This window comes from Mchenga conophoros, linkage group LG4 (genome assembly GCF_057382185.1).
Source record: "Mchenga conophoros isolate Kocher_MC1m ecotype Shallow Benthic linkage group LG4, M_conophoros_male_GT1.1, whole genome shotgun sequence".
NCBI classification, from domain to species: domain Eukaryota; kingdom Metazoa; phylum Chordata; class Actinopteri; order Cichliformes; family Cichlidae; genus Mchenga; species Mchenga conophoros.
In genome coordinates this window covers 29,415,422-29,430,977 of record NC_140529.1, presented here as the reverse complement: position 1 = coordinate 29,430,977, position 15,556 = coordinate 29,415,422, and the positions used below count along the sequence as shown (strand labels likewise).

At 38.6% G+C, this 15,556-nt stretch overlaps 4 protein-coding genes, 1 long non-coding RNA gene and 2 pseudogenes across 7 annotated transcripts; 3 read left to right on the top strand and 4 right to left on the bottom strand.

Moving 5' to 3' along the window:
• Positions 1–2,213: 2,213 nt before the first annotated feature.
• LOC146576403 (hemoglobin subunit beta-A-like) lies at positions 2,214–3,121 on the bottom strand. Its single transcript, XM_085271625.1, has 3 exons — positions 2,970–3,121; positions 2,559–2,781; positions 2,214–2,471 (listed from the first exon to the last, which is right to left on the bottom strand). The coding sequence occupies exons 1-3, from the start codon at positions 3,059–3,061 to the stop codon at positions 2,340–2,342; spliced, it is 447 nt and encodes a 148-aa protein (XP_085127751.1). The 5' UTR covers positions 3,062–3,121; the 3' UTR covers positions 2,214–2,339.
• A 903-nt stretch (positions 3,122–4,024) lies between these two features.
• Positions 4,025–4,843, top strand: LOC146576402 (hemoglobin subunit alpha-A-like). The gene is made up of 3 exons (XM_085271639.1): positions 4,025–4,182; positions 4,285–4,492; positions 4,612–4,843. The coding sequence occupies exons 1-3, from the start codon at positions 4,088–4,090 to the stop codon at positions 4,738–4,740; spliced, it is 432 nt and encodes a 143-aa protein (XP_085127765.1). The 5' UTR covers positions 4,025–4,087; the 3' UTR covers positions 4,741–4,843.
• A 489-nt stretch (positions 4,844–5,332) lies between these two features.
• Positions 5,333–6,388, bottom strand: LOC146576401 (uncharacterized). Its single transcript, XR_014892245.1, has 3 exons — positions 6,072–6,388; positions 5,648–5,865; positions 5,333–5,572 (listed from the first exon to the last, which is right to left on the bottom strand). It is a non-coding gene; the product is annotated as an uncharacterized LOC146576401 (long non-coding RNA).
• A 1,359-nt stretch (positions 6,389–7,747) lies between these two features.
• LOC146576400 (hemoglobin subunit beta-A-like) lies at positions 7,748–8,664 on the bottom strand. The gene is made up of 3 exons (XM_085271623.1): positions 8,507–8,664; positions 8,093–8,315; positions 7,748–8,005 (listed from the first exon to the last, which is right to left on the bottom strand). Exons 1-3 carry the CDS (start codon positions 8,596–8,598, stop codon positions 7,874–7,876), a joined length of 447 nt encoding a protein of 148 aa, XP_085127749.1. The 5' UTR covers positions 8,599–8,664; the 3' UTR covers positions 7,748–7,873.
• Positions 8,665–9,555: 891 nt separating this feature from the next.
• On the top strand, positions 9,556–10,374 carry LOC146576399 (hemoglobin subunit alpha-A-like). Its single transcript, XM_085271638.1, has 3 exons — positions 9,556–9,713; positions 9,816–10,023; positions 10,143–10,374. Exons 1-3 carry the CDS (start codon positions 9,619–9,621, stop codon positions 10,269–10,271), a joined length of 432 nt encoding a protein of 143 aa, XP_085127764.1. The 5' UTR covers positions 9,556–9,618; the 3' UTR covers positions 10,272–10,374.
• Positions 10,375–11,373: 999 nt separating this feature from the next.
• On the bottom strand, positions 11,374–12,726 carry LOC146576398 (hemoglobin subunit beta-A-like; annotated as a pseudogene). Its single transcript, XR_014892244.1, has 4 exons — positions 12,610–12,726; positions 12,098–12,308; positions 11,688–11,898; positions 11,374–11,612 (listed from the first exon to the last, which is right to left on the bottom strand). The product of XR_014892244.1 is annotated as a hemoglobin subunit beta-A-like (transcript).
• Positions 12,631–15,551, top strand: LOC146576397 (hemoglobin subunit alpha-A-like; annotated as a pseudogene). The gene is made up of 4 exons (XR_014892302.1): positions 12,631–12,638; positions 13,041–13,134; positions 13,239–13,417; positions 13,819–15,551. The product of XR_014892302.1 is annotated as a hemoglobin subunit alpha-A-like (transcript).
• Positions 15,552–15,556: the final 5 nt, after the last annotated feature.

The following is a 15,556-nucleotide window of genomic DNA, read 5'->3' as shown; positions in this document are numbered from 1 at the left end:
AAACAACTGTTTGTGTATTCTGTAGATACACAAACAACTGTGAAAGACAATCACTCCTCTAATAAGTCAAAGTTGTTTTATTTAATGATATAATTCATGTATTTATTTGTTTATTCTTATTTAATTATACACTCATGAGTTCGTTTTCTATTGCCATAACTTTCTCTTCTGTACCATTTTTGTGAGATGTGCTAATTTTAATAAAAATTCTATTATACTTTTTTTTATTTTTTAATAAAAAAGTACCTCATAAAGTGCCACACCAGGTCGCTCGATTTTCATGGGATTCCTAAAAAGTATATTTGTAGATGTCAACAAATATTATTTAAGGACAGGGAGACATGATATAGTTGCAATAAACAGATGTTGCCATGCATATGTACATGAATTGAATATATGCACTGCAATAAACACTCATTGGCCACTTCATTAGGTACATCTTGCTAGTACTAAGTTGGACTTCCTTTTACCTTCATAACTGCATTAATTCTTCATGGCATAAATTCAACAAGGTGCTGGAAACGTTCCTCAAAGATTTTTGCATTTGCATGACAACATCACACAGTAGGTGTGTGATCTATGTTGTGAATCTCTCTTTCCACTGCATCCCAAAGCTACTCTGTTGGATTGGGATCTGGTGACTGTGGACCAGTAGGAAAAGGATGACGATGAAATGGTAAAAGTCCAAACGAGATATCCAGGAACTAAATTGTTTCTAAAACCTATTTTCATTTCTTGTCCATTTTTCTTTTCTTTTCTTTTCTTTTCTTTTCTTTTCTTTTCTTTTCTTTTAATAATAATAATAATAATAATAATAATAATAATAATAATAATAATAACATTTTTTTTTTTTTATAAAGCGCCTTTCAAGACATGCACCCAAGGACACTTTACAATTAGATAAAACACATAATGGAAAAATGGAGGAAAAAAATGGAAAAAAAGAACAATAAAACAAAAGCACAAGCTAAAATTAACAAACAGTGGGTTCACAGTGAATATGCAGATTTGAACAGATGGGTTTTGAGTTGAGATTTAAACTGGGGGAGATTCTTTTTAAATCTCTGTATGGATCGGAATATGTCTGAGAACAAAACACAAATAACCCTTTCCCCTGTTTTGCACAGTAATTGTAATCCGCTCTAATTTTAGTTTATCTTAGCTCTATAAAACAAGCTCGTCAATGTCAAATTTTATCCACTAGATGACGCATTTGGGCGACTGTGGGAGCTTTGACTTTAGATCCAGATGAAGATGATGGATGGATGGATGGCTGGATGGATTGCACTCTCTTTATTCTCCATTTTGAATATCACGTGAGTATAGGAACTCTGTTTATTCACTTGCATGCATTTAGAGCTGCACTATAATCCCCGGCTGACGCCTGCAGAAATAAAGCACATTTTAACAGTGGTAACTTTGTTTGTTCAAAAATAATGAGGAGATATGCATGAAGATTTTTGTAAGATCTTCTGTCATAAAGTACTAAAAGACCCGGGCACCCGGTGTGTATCAGTTCCAAAACTTTCAACCGCGCCCTCACAATATGTGACACACTGTTATCATTAATTTTAGAAAACCACTCCCTTTTATATCAAACTGTACATTTTTGAAGAAGCCAGAATAACCGTTCTCCGCTGGCAAAGATAAGGAATAAATTACTGTAAATAACTCGCAACAAATATACAATTTGCTGACTCACAAGGGCACACACCTTATTCTCACCACCCCGGCACTTTTCCAGGTGATCACGCCACAACAGGTTGCAGCCAGTTTATTGCATTTCATTTTTCTATAGTTTCAAAGCGGGAACATGTCAGAAACCGGAAGACTGCTGCACACCTTTTTGTTTGTAAATGTGAACTGACACTTCAGAAAACTCAGTGGTACCCAAAGATTCTAAAATAAAATAAAAAAACAAAAATAAAAAAAATCAACACTACTATATCCATAGTCGCAATCGATATAGTAGAATGAATGCTGGTTGAGAATCAGAGGAGATGGCAATCCGTTATATAATATTAAATATCTTTTTAAAAAAAACGTTGTAATGAGGACAAAGAAATGTAAATAATGAATGAGTCGGGGCATATTTCTTAATTAAAAAAGTCATTAATGTTGTTTTTGAAGACAAAATTAAACTGACACAAAAGGATTCTTAGTGTTGAATTATCGGGTATAGGAACACCTGAAATGATCGCACAGAGAATGAGTTTGAGTTGAGTTTTTTATTTTATTTTGTTTTTATTAGTGCATATGACAACAGAGTTAAAGAGATATGATTTTAAAATCACTTTTATGACTGTTGCACATCTTTGATGAACTGGCACTCCAGAGATTTAGCGGTACTGTCTACCCAGGGCAGAAACGACCACGGACAAAAACTTCTGCCAGGCTTCCTGGACCTCAGCGGTGAAGACGCTGGGACCAAACTTAGCGGCCACACACAGGCTGATGCATTCAGCGAGCACCTAAAGTGAGAGAGTTGGACAAAATAATTAAAGAATTACTCCTGATCTAATAGTGATAAATGTTTCTTGGTACTGGTGGGGACATACCCTGAAGTTATCGGGATCCACGTGGAGCTTCTCAGAGTGCATAGTGCTCAGTTTGGCGTAGGTCTGAGTGATGTTGTCCAAGTTCTTCACAGCATTTTCCAGACCACCCATCACGGTCTTCCCGTGCTGTGCCACTTTGGGGTTTCCCATAATGGCAGCGTTGGTGGACAGGTCTCCAAATTCTTTGAAGTATCTCTTACCCCAGGGGTACACAATCAGAAGCCTGGAATAAGACAAGAGACAGAAAAAATGACAATTTTAATGCATATAATTAAAAAAAAAATGCATTTTAATCTAAAAAGACAAACATACGTGTAGATGCATTGGTTTCAGTTCGGTTTTAAGATTATAGGAAGAGAAAGTCACTCAATACATAAATGTGTTTCTAAATTGCAATGAGCTGCAGGTTACCTGCTGAGGGCCTGGGGACCGATTTCCCCCACATCGATTTTCCCCCAAAGGCCTATGATGGCCTTGCGCTCAGCATCTGTCCACTCGACCATTTTGACAGCGTAAAGGTTTTCACGTAGCTTGTGATCAGAAACCTTTTCGCAAACGCCGATCTTCGGGAGCTTTTTATTAATTACATAGTGCCACACCTCTTCGTCCTGGAAGCATCTGATTGGACTATAGCCGTCAGGCTTTTGGGTTGTTGCCCATGAGTAAGATAATCTTTACCAGATTATAAGGAAAAAACACAAACACATATTTTTATGTAACAAATGTAGAAATAAGTATAAGAATTATAGACTACAGGTCTTTATAGACTGTTTTTAACCTATACGTACAGTAAAAAACATTTAAACCTCGAAAGTGATTTCTGATCTTTCGTAAGTGATCAGATCCCAACAAGCTGGCCTGAAAGTAGGGTAAATACCCGTTTCTGATGTATATATATATATGCAACACACATCTCTAGTAAAGAAATGTAGCCTATTTTATTTGAGAACAATTCTCCAACCTCTAATAAATAGGATACAAAGGATAAAGGTGCTGTGCAGTCGCACATGAAGCGCAACAACCAGTCATCCTTTTACGGTATATCTCACATCATGCCTCGGATATGATTACTTACCAAGATTTTGGTAAAAAAAATATCTTAATTTTTGATTATGTGGTGTCATTCTGTGAGTGCTTATGTTGTCATCTAATTCTCTAATTCTCTCTTGAGACCAAACGAGCGTTTGGCAGCGAGAGATTATTTGCCACTTGTTTCATATTTTACACTTCGGACATTATTTTATAAAATATCACATTGCTTTTTCAACAACCTCTTGCTATTTAATAATTTCTTTAAGGGATAAATATATTAGTTTCTTCCCCAACAAAATAAGTCATATCTTAAAAACAAGGAGGGGCGTTAACTTTTATCTCAAGAAATACCTCGGAAAGTGCTGGATTTTTTTCTTTATCGCAGAGGTGTGGTTTAAATGTGATACTGGGTGTGGTCCATTTTGGTGTTATATAAAAATGATAGTGACAAATAGTCAACACTTTCAGTTCAGAAGACAACTGAAGAAAACGCAGACATGAGTCTCTCTGGAAAGGACAAGGCCGTGGTGAGGAACTTCTGGGCCAAAGTGGCCCCGAAGACAGCTGAGATTGGAGGAGAGGCACTGGGGAGGTTGTATTGAGCCCCTTTCTTTTCATTCTTTATTCATTCATAGTTTTAATTAATTAGTAAGTACTTATTCATATTTCCATCATTTGAATATATATTTTACAGGATGCTGACTGCTTATCCCCAGACCAAGACCTACTTTGCTCACTGGTCCGATCTGAGTCCAAGCTCTGCGCAGGTGAAAAAGCATGGTGCCACCATCATGGCGGCCATTGGAGACGCTGTGTCAAAGATTGACGACCTTACTGGAGGTCTGTCTGCCCTCAGCGAGCTCCACGCTTTCAAGCTCAGAGTGGACCCTGCCAACTTCAGGGTGAGCTCACCCAGTAACATCCACGCAACAATGATCACGTTGTAGACAGAGATTACCATTAGTCAAGAGGCAATATAGACTTTTCGACCTAACATATGCATGTGTTTTTTGCCTCACAGATCCTTTCTCACAACATCATCTTGTGCATGGGCATGTTCTTCCCCGCAGACTTCACTCCCGAAGTCCACCTCTCCGTTGACAAGTTCCTCCAGAACTTGGCTCTCGCTCTGTCCGAGAAATATCGCTAAAACCCGGCAACTCCGGAGCCACTGAAGCCTGTCATCTACAGTAATGTCAATAAAACTTCTTAAAATGGCAGGGCTCCGTTAATAAATATAATAAACTCTGGAAGCTGGTCCTTTCTTCTTTGTCTGAATCCCTACACTATTCACTTTTGACATAATTGCAGGGGTGTGTTAAGAAATTAAAATAATAATATTGTAGTGACAGAAGGGGGTGTGGGAGCATAGGAAAAGAGAAAATTCAATCAGAAATGAACATACAGTTGTGTTCATTTTGAAACGGACAAAATAGAAACCGGCAGCGTCACCCTTTGCAAAGATAAGAAGTAAAATATAGACGCCTTTTTAAGAATGAGCTTAGGAGGTTTTAATTTCAGATAATACAACATGGATAATTCTAACTACAACTTACTGGCTGAGTTAAAAAGAAATGACACCACCCTTGTTAATATTACTATCATTATTATTATTATTACTATTATTATTATTACTCTCATAAACATTTTCAGTATAAGTGCACAATCCCTTGTAAAAATCTGCTCTTGGAAGGCTTGAGTAGAAAAACAAAATGCAATTGAAAATGATCACACAAAGAGAATTTTATTTAACTGGAAATTTATTTGTCACATGCATCAGCTTCGAAGCGCTAAACGGAAGCGCTGCTGTAAATTATTTGGTTATGAATGTGAACTATAATTCCACAAGTTCAGTGGTACTGTTTGCCCAAGGCAGAGACGACCACAGCGAGGAATGTCTGCCAGGTCATCTGGACATCAGGGGCGAAGACTTGAGATCCAAACTTGGAGGCCACACAAAAAGCGACAATTTCAGAAAGCACCTAAAATGAAAGGGAAACAATAATAATGGCATGCTTCATCATTATCACTGGTGGAAAAAGTCTCAGATCACATACCCTGAAGTTGTCAGGATCAACACGGAGCTACTCAGAGTGCATAACGCTCAGTTTTGGCGTAGGTCTGCTTAATGTTGTTCTTCACAGCATTTTCCAGACCAACCATCACAGTCCTTCCGTGCTTGGCTAGTTTGTGGTTTCACATAATGGCAGCATTGGTGGACAGGTTGCCAAAGAGTTGGAAGTGTCTCTGAGTCCACTGATACACAATGAGAAGCCTGAAATAAAGAGTCTCAATTTTACTTTTTCTTTTATTTCGATTGCATTAAGTTGTTTTCTGTGCCAGATTAATAAAAACAAAACGAAAACAAACAAAAGAAATATCCTGTTATCATGCGGTAAATAACAAGGCATGTAAAAACAAGAATAATTAATTTGATGATACCAATAAAGCGTCGCTAAATCGTCATCCAACATAACTCACCTGCTCAGGGCCTAGGCGCCAATTCCAGCCCCATACATCTTTCCCCACAAGCAGTAGCGGTTTTTGATACGGGCGGCATCTTGGTGGGGGGCGGCATCACGGGCATCGGCAAAAAAAAAAAAAAAAAAATGCTCGTAGCCTACTCATGCTGCCCCGACATCAGCCAGCGCATATTGGTAATGGCATAGGCACCGATCGGTTTTCTATCGCCCATTTGCTGGGAGTACGGGCGCCCTCCGTTTGCGAGGTGCGCCTGCTGCTTGCGGCGCAGGGAGGAGAGGGCGGGGCGGCGGGGGAGTCTCTGGCTGGCTGGAGCAGCATCTAATAACTCGCAAAATAAAACAAAATAAAAACAAAACAACAAACACGAAAACACCAGACATTATGATACAGACTTATAATTTGCACCGATGTTTTTTCGAAATTCTATACATGAAAAGTGAGCGCGAGAGCCTTCGGTGCGCCTGCTCGCTGCTGAAGTCAAAGTAAACTTTATTGTCATCTCCGCTACATACAGTCAAGTATATAGAGAGACGACGAGGCTCCAGTTACAGCAGTGCAAGAAAACAAACAATAAATATAAGAAGAGTAAGAAAATAAATATACACTTAAAGACTCGGGGTAATGGGATCAATAACAATTTAAAATTTATTATATTTTATATTTTGAATATTTAATGTCTCACACACAACCCGTGGAAACGGGTTCATAATGATGTAAATCCAATCCCATTATGTATTCATGATTTGAATCCTGGGTTGTGTGAAATCCCAGAAATACACCTTAGACAAAGTGAATCTGTGAACTAAGGTGTAGGTCTATTAGGTTATGTTGTGGTGATCCTGGAGTTGGGGGATTTGTGCTCATACTGGAGTGCAAAATTAAAACCAATGGAAGATGGACAAGAAAAGTTCAAAGCCATCAGGTGCTCACTTTAGAAAAAATAGAAAAGAAGAGAAGGAGGAACGAGCAAAAGATATGGCGGGTCATCTTAAAACAATCAGGATCAGAATACTTTATTAATCCCTAAGAAAATTATGTGGGTTACAGTTGCTCCAAGAAGAAATTGTAAAAATAGTAACAGTAACAGACTAAACTCCAAACAATATATCCAATAATATAATATTAATTAGTCATTGTGAATTGTTGATTTGTCCTGTTCTCATTATATGACGAATTATGATGGCTATTTGGTAGCCGTTTGCATACAATGCATACTCTCCCTCTCTTCATGTGTGTGTGTGTGTGTGTTTCTCTGGTGAATTTCGACAACAGTTTTATGTTAATGTACAATCCTTAATATGTTTTATGTGTGTGTGTGTGTGTGGGGGGGGGGGGGGGGGGCGGCAGAGGGAGTGCTCGCCCGAGGCGCCAAACAGGCTAGGACCGCCACTGCCCACAGGGACGTGATCGCGCTGAGCTCAGCGCCTGTCCACTCGGCCATATTGATAGATAAGATTTTCTCAAGCTTCGCTGAAATTAGTCTTCGTTCACAAAACTTAAACACAAACTAAGGACAAAGAAACGTAAATAATGAATGAGTCGGGGCATATTTCTTAATTAAGAAGTCATTAATGTTGTTTTTGAAGACAGTCTAAATTAAAATGACACTAAACGGTTCATAGTGTTGTATTGTCGGGTATAAGAACACCTGAAATGATCGCACAGAGAATGAGTTTGAGTTTGTTATAATTTAATTTATTTTTTTTATTAGTGCATATGGCAACAGAGTTAAAGAGATACGATTTTAAAATCACTTTTATGACTGTTGCACATCTTTGATGAACTGGCACTCCAGAGATTTAGCGGTACTGTCTACCCAGGGCAGAAACGACCACGGACAAAAACTTCTGCCAGGCTTCCTGGACCTCAGCGGTGAAGACGCTGGGACCAAACTTAGCGGCCACACACAGGCTGATGCATTCAGCGAGCACCTAAAGTGAGAGAGTTGGACAAAATAATTAAAGAATTACTCCTGATCTAATAGTGATAAATGTTTCTTGGTACTGGTGGGGACATACCCTGAAGTTATCGGGATCCACGTGGAGCTTCTCAGAGTGCATAGTGCTCAGTTTGGCGTAGGTCTGAGTGATGTTGTCCAAGTTCTTCACAGCATTTTCCAGACCACCCATCACGGTCTTCCCGTGCTGTGCCACTTTGGGGTTTCCCATAATGGCAGCGTTGGTGGACAGGTCTCCAAATTCTTTGAAGTATCTCTTACCCCAGGGGCACACAATCAGAAGCCTGGAATAAGACAAGAGACAGAAAAAATGACAATTTTAATGCATATAATTAAAAAAAAAAAAAAGCATTTTAATCTAAAAAGACAAACATACGTGTAGATGCATTGGTTTCAGTTCGGTTTTAAGATTATAGGAAGAGAAAGTCACTCAATACATAAATGTGTTTCTAAATTGCAATGAGCTGCAGGTTACCTGCTGAGGGCCTGGGGACCGATTTCCCCCACATCGATTTTCCCCCAAAGGCCTATGATGGCCTTGCGCTCAGCATCTGTCCACTCGACCATTTTGACAGCGTAAAGGTTTTCACGTAGCTTGTGATCAGAAACCTTTTCGCAAACGCCGATCTTCGGGAGCTTTTTATTAATTACATAGTGCCACACCTCTTCGTCCTGGAAGCATCTGATTGGACTATAGCCGTCAGGCTTTTGGGTTGTTGCCCATGAGTAAGATAATCTTTACCAGATTATAAGGAAAAAACGCAAACACATATTTTTATGTAACAAATGTAGAAATAAGTATAAGAATTATAGACTACAGGTCTTTATAGACTGTTTTTAACCTATACGTACAGTAAAAAACATTTAAACCTCGAAAGTGATTTCTGATCTTTCGTAAGTGATCAGATCCCAACAAGCTGGCCTGAAAGTAGGGTAAATACCCGTTTCTGATGTATATATATATATGCAACACACATCTCTAGTAAAGAAATGTAGCCTATTTTATTTGAGAACAATTCTCCAACCTCTAATAAATAGGATACAAAGGATAAAGGTGCTGTGCAGTCGCACATGAAGCGCAACAACCAGTCATCCTTTTATATCTCACATCATGCCTCGGATATGATTACTTACCAAGATTTTGGTAAAAAAATATCTTAATTTTTGATTATGTGGTGTCATTCTGTGAGTGCTTATGTTGTCATCTAATTCTCTAATTCTCTCTTGAGACCAAACGAGCGTTTGGCAGCGAGAGATTATTTGCCACTTGTTTCATATTTTACACTTCGGACATTATTTTATAAAATATCACATTGCTTTTTCAACAACCTCTTGCTATTTAATAATTTCTTTAAGGGATAAATATATTAGTTTCTTCCCCAACAAAATAAGTCATATCTTAAAAACAAGGAGGGGCGTTAACTTTTATCTCAAGAAATACCTCGGAAAGTGCTGGATTTTTTTCTTTATCGCAGAGGTGTGGTTTAAATGTGATACTGGGTGCGGTCCATTTTGGTGTTATATAAAAATGATAGTGACAAATAGTCAACACTTTCAGTTCAGAAGACAACTGAAGAAAACGCAGACATGAGTCTCTCTGGAAAGGACAAGGCCGTGGTGAGGAACTTCTGGGCCAAAGTGGCCCCGAAGACAGCTGAGATTGGAGGAGAGGCACTGGGGAGGTTGTATTGAGCCCCTTTCTTTTCATTCTTTATTCATTCATAGTTTTAATTAATTAGTAAGTACTTATTCATATTTCCATCATTTGAATATATATTTTACAGGATGCTGACTGCTTATCCCCAGACCAAGACCTACTTTGCTCACTGGTCCGATCTGAGTCCAAGCTCTGCGCAGGTGAAAAAGCATGGTGCCACCATCATGGCGGCCATTGGAGACGCTGTGTCAAAGATTGACGACCTTACTGGAGGTCTGTCTGCCCTCAGCGAGCTCCACGCTTTCAAGCTCAGAGTGGACCCTGCCAACTTCAGGGTGAGCTCACCCAGTAACATCCACGCAACAATGATCACGTTGTAGACAGAGATTACCATTAGTCAAGAGGCAATATAGACTTTTCGACCTAACATATGCATGTGTTTTTTGCCTCACAGATCCTTTCTCACAACATCATCTTGTGCATGGGCATGTTCTTCCCCGCAGACTTCACTCCCGAAGTCCACCTCTCCGTTGACAAGTTCCTCCAGAACTTGGCTCTCGCTCTGTCCGAGAAATATCGCTAAAACCCGGCAACTCCGGAGCCACTGAAGCCTGTCATCTACAGTAATGTCAATAAAACTTCTTAAAATGGCAGGGCTCCGTTAATAAATATAATAAACTCTGGAAGCTGGTCCTTTCTTCTTTGTCTGCATCCCTACACTATTCACTTTTGATATAATTGCAGGGGTGTGTTAAGAAATTAAATTAATAATATTGTAGTGACAGAAGGGGGTGTGGGAGCATAGGAAAAGAGAAAATTCAATCAGAAATGAACATACAGTTGTGTTAAATGCAAATTTAACCTTCTAACATTTTGCACTGAATATTCGTTTTACTTTATAGTGGAGGAATTACCCCAAAGCTTTGCTTAAATGGGTAGTAAATAGTAATGTGTATACAAGGATTTCATTCATTAAGCATGGCGTGATATTAAACAGTTTGATTTGGCATTTTATATACTTTTTCTGAACACACAAGTAATGAACATTGTATATAATTATACAAAATAAGCTTCTTTTTTCTTCTTCTAATACATATCCATTTTCTGCTTATCTTACCGAACACGTGGAAGAAACCCTTTTTGGATTCTTGGATTAAAAGAATTTAATAGGATAAGATAACCTTTATTAGCCCCACACGAGGGAAATTTGTTATGTTGAAGCAGAAAGTGGACAGTGCAACGTAATGTAATGTACACAATATTTCAAATCCTTTATCATGGTCCACAACTATAACCAACAGTATTTTTGATGCACTGTTATCAATAATGTCACGCGACCTCACCCATTTATATCAAAGTGCACATTTTGAAACGGACTAAATAGAAACCGGCAGCGTCACCCTTTGCAAAGATAAGAAGTAAAATATAGACGCTTTTATAAGAATGAGCTTAGGAGGTTTTAATTTCAGATAATACAACATGGATAATTCTAACTACAACTTACTGGCTGAGTTAAAAAGAAATGACACCACCCTTATTAATATTTCTATTATTATTATTACTATTATTATTATTACTATCATGAACATTTTCAGTATAAGTGCACAATCCCTTGTAAAAATCTGCTCTTGGAAGGCTTGAGTAGAAAAACAAAATGCAATTGAAAATGATCACACAAAGAGAATTTCATTTAACTGGAAATTTATTTGTCACATGCATCAGCTTCGAAGCGCTAAACGGAAACACTGCTGTAAATTATTTGGTTATGAATGTGAACTATAATTCCACAAGTTCAGTGGTACTGTTTGCCCAGGGCAGAGACGACCACAGCGAGGAATGTCTGCCAGGTCATCTGGACATCAGGGGCGAAGACTTGAGGTCCAAACTTGGAGGCCACACAAAAAGCGACAATTTCAGAAAGCACCTAAAATGAAAGGGAAACAATAATAATGGCATGCTTCATCATTATCACTGGTGGAAAAAGTCTCAGATCACATACCCTGAAGTTGTCAGGATCAACACGGAGCTACTCAGAGTGCATAACGCTCAGTTTTGGCGTAGGTCTGCTTAATGTTGTCCATGTTCTTCACAGCATTTTCCAGACCAACCATCACAGTGCCACTTTGGGGTTTCTCATAATGGCAGCATTGGTGGACAAGTTGCCAAAGACTTGGAAGTATCTCTGAGTCCAAGGATACACAATCAGAAGCCTGAAATAAAGAGTTTTACTTTTTCTTTTATTTCGGTTGAATTAAGTTGTTTTCTGTGGCAGATTAATAAAAACAAAACGAAAACAAACCAAAAACAAATTCTGTTATCATGCGGTAAATAACAAGGCGTGTAAAAACAAGAATAATTAATTTGGATATACCAATAGGCGTCGTTAAATTATCATCTAACGTAACTCACCTGCTCAGGGCCTGGGTGCCAATTTCAGCCACATAAATCTTTCCCCACAGGTATGTGATCGCGCTGAGCTCAGCACCTGTCCACTCGACCATATTGTTAGAAATAAGATTTTCTCCAGCTTCGCTGAAATTAGTCTTCGTTCACAAAACATAGGTCCCTTTTGGAGGACTTTATTAATTGGCCGCTACCACCCCTCTTAGTCCGGAAGCATCTGATTGGATCAGAACCAAGGACAAAGGCTGTTAATAAGTCAGATATAATTTTTGCCAGAAGACTGGGAAAAGAACAGAAAAAAGACAAGAACATGAAACATTAAAAACACCATCAACTCGACATCAATTGTTCGACGCCATTCAGTGTCGAATATTCATTTACCAATAAACCTAATTGTAAATGAATATGATAAAATGTAAGGCAGAATTTAACTGATTTTGAAGGTGTGATTTTTGCATAAGGAGAAAAGCTCAAAAACCCCAAAACATTTTCTTCATTTGTTATTTTTCTCTCAGCACCTGCACATATGAGCATCTAATATGTTGAAGTGTGTTTTTAACTCTAACTTTTTAATTTATATAGATTTTTTTCCCGTTCATTAGCAATTTTGCCACTATTCCTTTAGACTGCATGCCCCTTCATACTGACATCAGTTCTTTAATGCATTCATCGCTATTTTACTAACTAATTTGACGTTAGGTGTTATTTTGTACTTATCTTACCTTATAAATACAGACTTATAAGGTAAGATAACACGGCGACTAAAAATACTTGAGAACAGGGTGTGGTTACTTTTATCTCTAGAAATGGCTTGTTAAACTCGAACAGGAAGGTGTGGATTAGATTTGATACTGGGTGTCGTGCAATTTAGTTCCATATAAAGAAAGATAGTAACAAACAACTTTCAGAATTTAGTTAACTTTTCTTTCTGCTGCGTAAACCTTTAAAGGCAGACACGAGTCTCTGGAAAGGACAAAACCGTGGTCCTTCTGGGATAAAGCGACTCCGAAAGCCCCTGAGATTGGAGCAGAGGCTCTGGGCCGGTTGGTTTTCATTATTTTCTGTTTTGACGATGTGCACACATCATGCACCACATTCTACGTAATAACTTCGCTCTATCATAACTTATCACGTTTACGTTTTATAGGATGCTCACTGCATATCCGCAAACCAAGACCTACTGTTCTCACTGGGCCAGATTCTGCACAGGTGAAGATGCACGGCGCCAACATCATGGCGTCGGGAATATTGACGACCTTGTTGGAGATCTGACCAATCTAAGCAAGCTATGCTTTCAAGCTCAGAGTGGACCCTGCCAACTTCACGGTAAGCTTAAGGAGGGAATGATCCATGCATTGCTCATAAGTCCATACAATTTCTCAATGAGCAAAATACTAAAAGTAATATAAAGCTATAATGTTGTTGCACAGTACACACTGCAATAGTTACAGCCTTTTGCACACGCTCTACAGTAAAATAACAAATGACAAAGTTTTACAGTTTAGAGTAAAATGTCGATCAGAGCCATTTCTTATATTTTATAAACTGTGTAATATATTGTTTTATTTAATTAGTTCAGTATGTTACTGTTATTGTCTTGGAGCAACTATAACTCACACAATTCCCTTAGGGATTATTAAAGTATTCTGACTCTGAGTCTGAAATTTTATGTATTTCTCGTTATTTATGAATTAATACGTTTTCTCCATATTTATTTATTTATACAGATTCTTGCTCACAACATCATCTTGTGCATGGCCATGTTCTCCCAGGAAGACTTCACCCCTGAAGTCCACGTCTCATTTGACATGTTTCTACAGAACTTGTCTTTGGCGCTGTCCGACAGATACCGCTAAACTCCAGATTCAGGCGCACCAATCGCTGCATGGAGCGTGTCATCCGCCACACTACCAACATCCTTTTTATAATAGAAGAACACAGTTACTATATGAAATTAATACATGTTTACATTTATTTTACTTTAGTCACGGTATATACTTGTATTATTATTATTTTTAATTCTCAATAAAACAAAACTGTTTAACTTGCTCCGACAGCAGACGCCTCGGACACGCCCCTTTACTCTTTAACTTGTGAAGGGTTCCCTGGTGTGTCGTCACTCATCCAACACATTAAATTAGAAATTCTGACTTCCTGTGCGCACGAGTGATTTAGGGATGATTAAAAACAGCAAGTAAAAAACATACTTCTACTTTCATAATAGGCCAAACTAAAGTAATAATTATATACGACATCAGAGTCACACTATCAATGAGGAGCTGTTATCAACGCGGGTGGGTGTGCGTAGACCATCTGATTGCTCTAGTTGGCCTCTTTCTTCTTTCGGCTGCCCTCTTTAGATGTCCCATCATGTGCCTTCATCCACGAACCTCCTCTGTGGTCCTCGTCTTTTCCTTCTGAATGGCAGCTTTCCTTAGATAAAGGAGCTGTCATGGCAAGGCAGATACTGCGGTGCACCCTAAAATAATCTCGTCGCCCCTAGTCACTGTCATAGTTTTGCACATGACAATATTGTTATTTAAAAAAAGCTAGCATTAACACTTTGATTCTAGCTACACAGAATTAACACAGAATATGAATTTCAAAATTGAATATATTTCACAGTGTCACCCCAACCCCTTCTTTGAAAAACGGTTCAGCCCATAGCAGCCCCTCTAAACTGTTTTATTTCTTGTTGTCAGTAGCTGTCGCCTATGATTGGTGCCAGAGCACATCTTGAATGAAGAGGAATTTCAGATTTCAACACAGATAGAAACACAGATGAAAATTCAATTATAACCATAATGAGGATGGCTGAGAGTCAGCATTGTTTCAAATTTTCTGAGGGGAAACAGGTAGAGGTCATAAAATACACATGAGCACTAAAGACTCACTCAACGTTGAAGTGAATATATGTGAACTAGTGTGTATTATAAATTAGTCTGTAGTTCTGTAGCCTTAATTATTTCATCAGTCTGTGTATAGCACACACTTTGATTCCCAAAAATCAAGTAGTCGTGCGAATTCCTGCCCCAATCAAATCTGTTAGCTCCATCATGCTTTATGATTATATGTATTGTCTCCCATAAATCATTGGGATTCGTCTTTGGACAATGCACAGTGCGGGTGGGGTGCTACCAGTGGCGGGTTTTGATATGGGCGACATGGGAGGTTGCCCAGGGCAGCATTGTGGTGGGGGTGGCATCATGGCATCGGCAAAAAAAGTTGCTCGTACCCATGCTGCCCCGACGTCATGCCAGCGCATTTTGGGGATTGCATGGGCACCGAAAATAAACCAACAAACTACGGCTGTCAACGTTAATACCGTCTTCAGGATTAACGTGATTAAAATTTCTAACACAATTAATCCATCAGAATGACTCCAAATCCCTGAAATGATACAGACTTATAATTTGTTTTCCAAAATCTATCACACACATATACCCAAAAAGTGAGCGTGAGGGG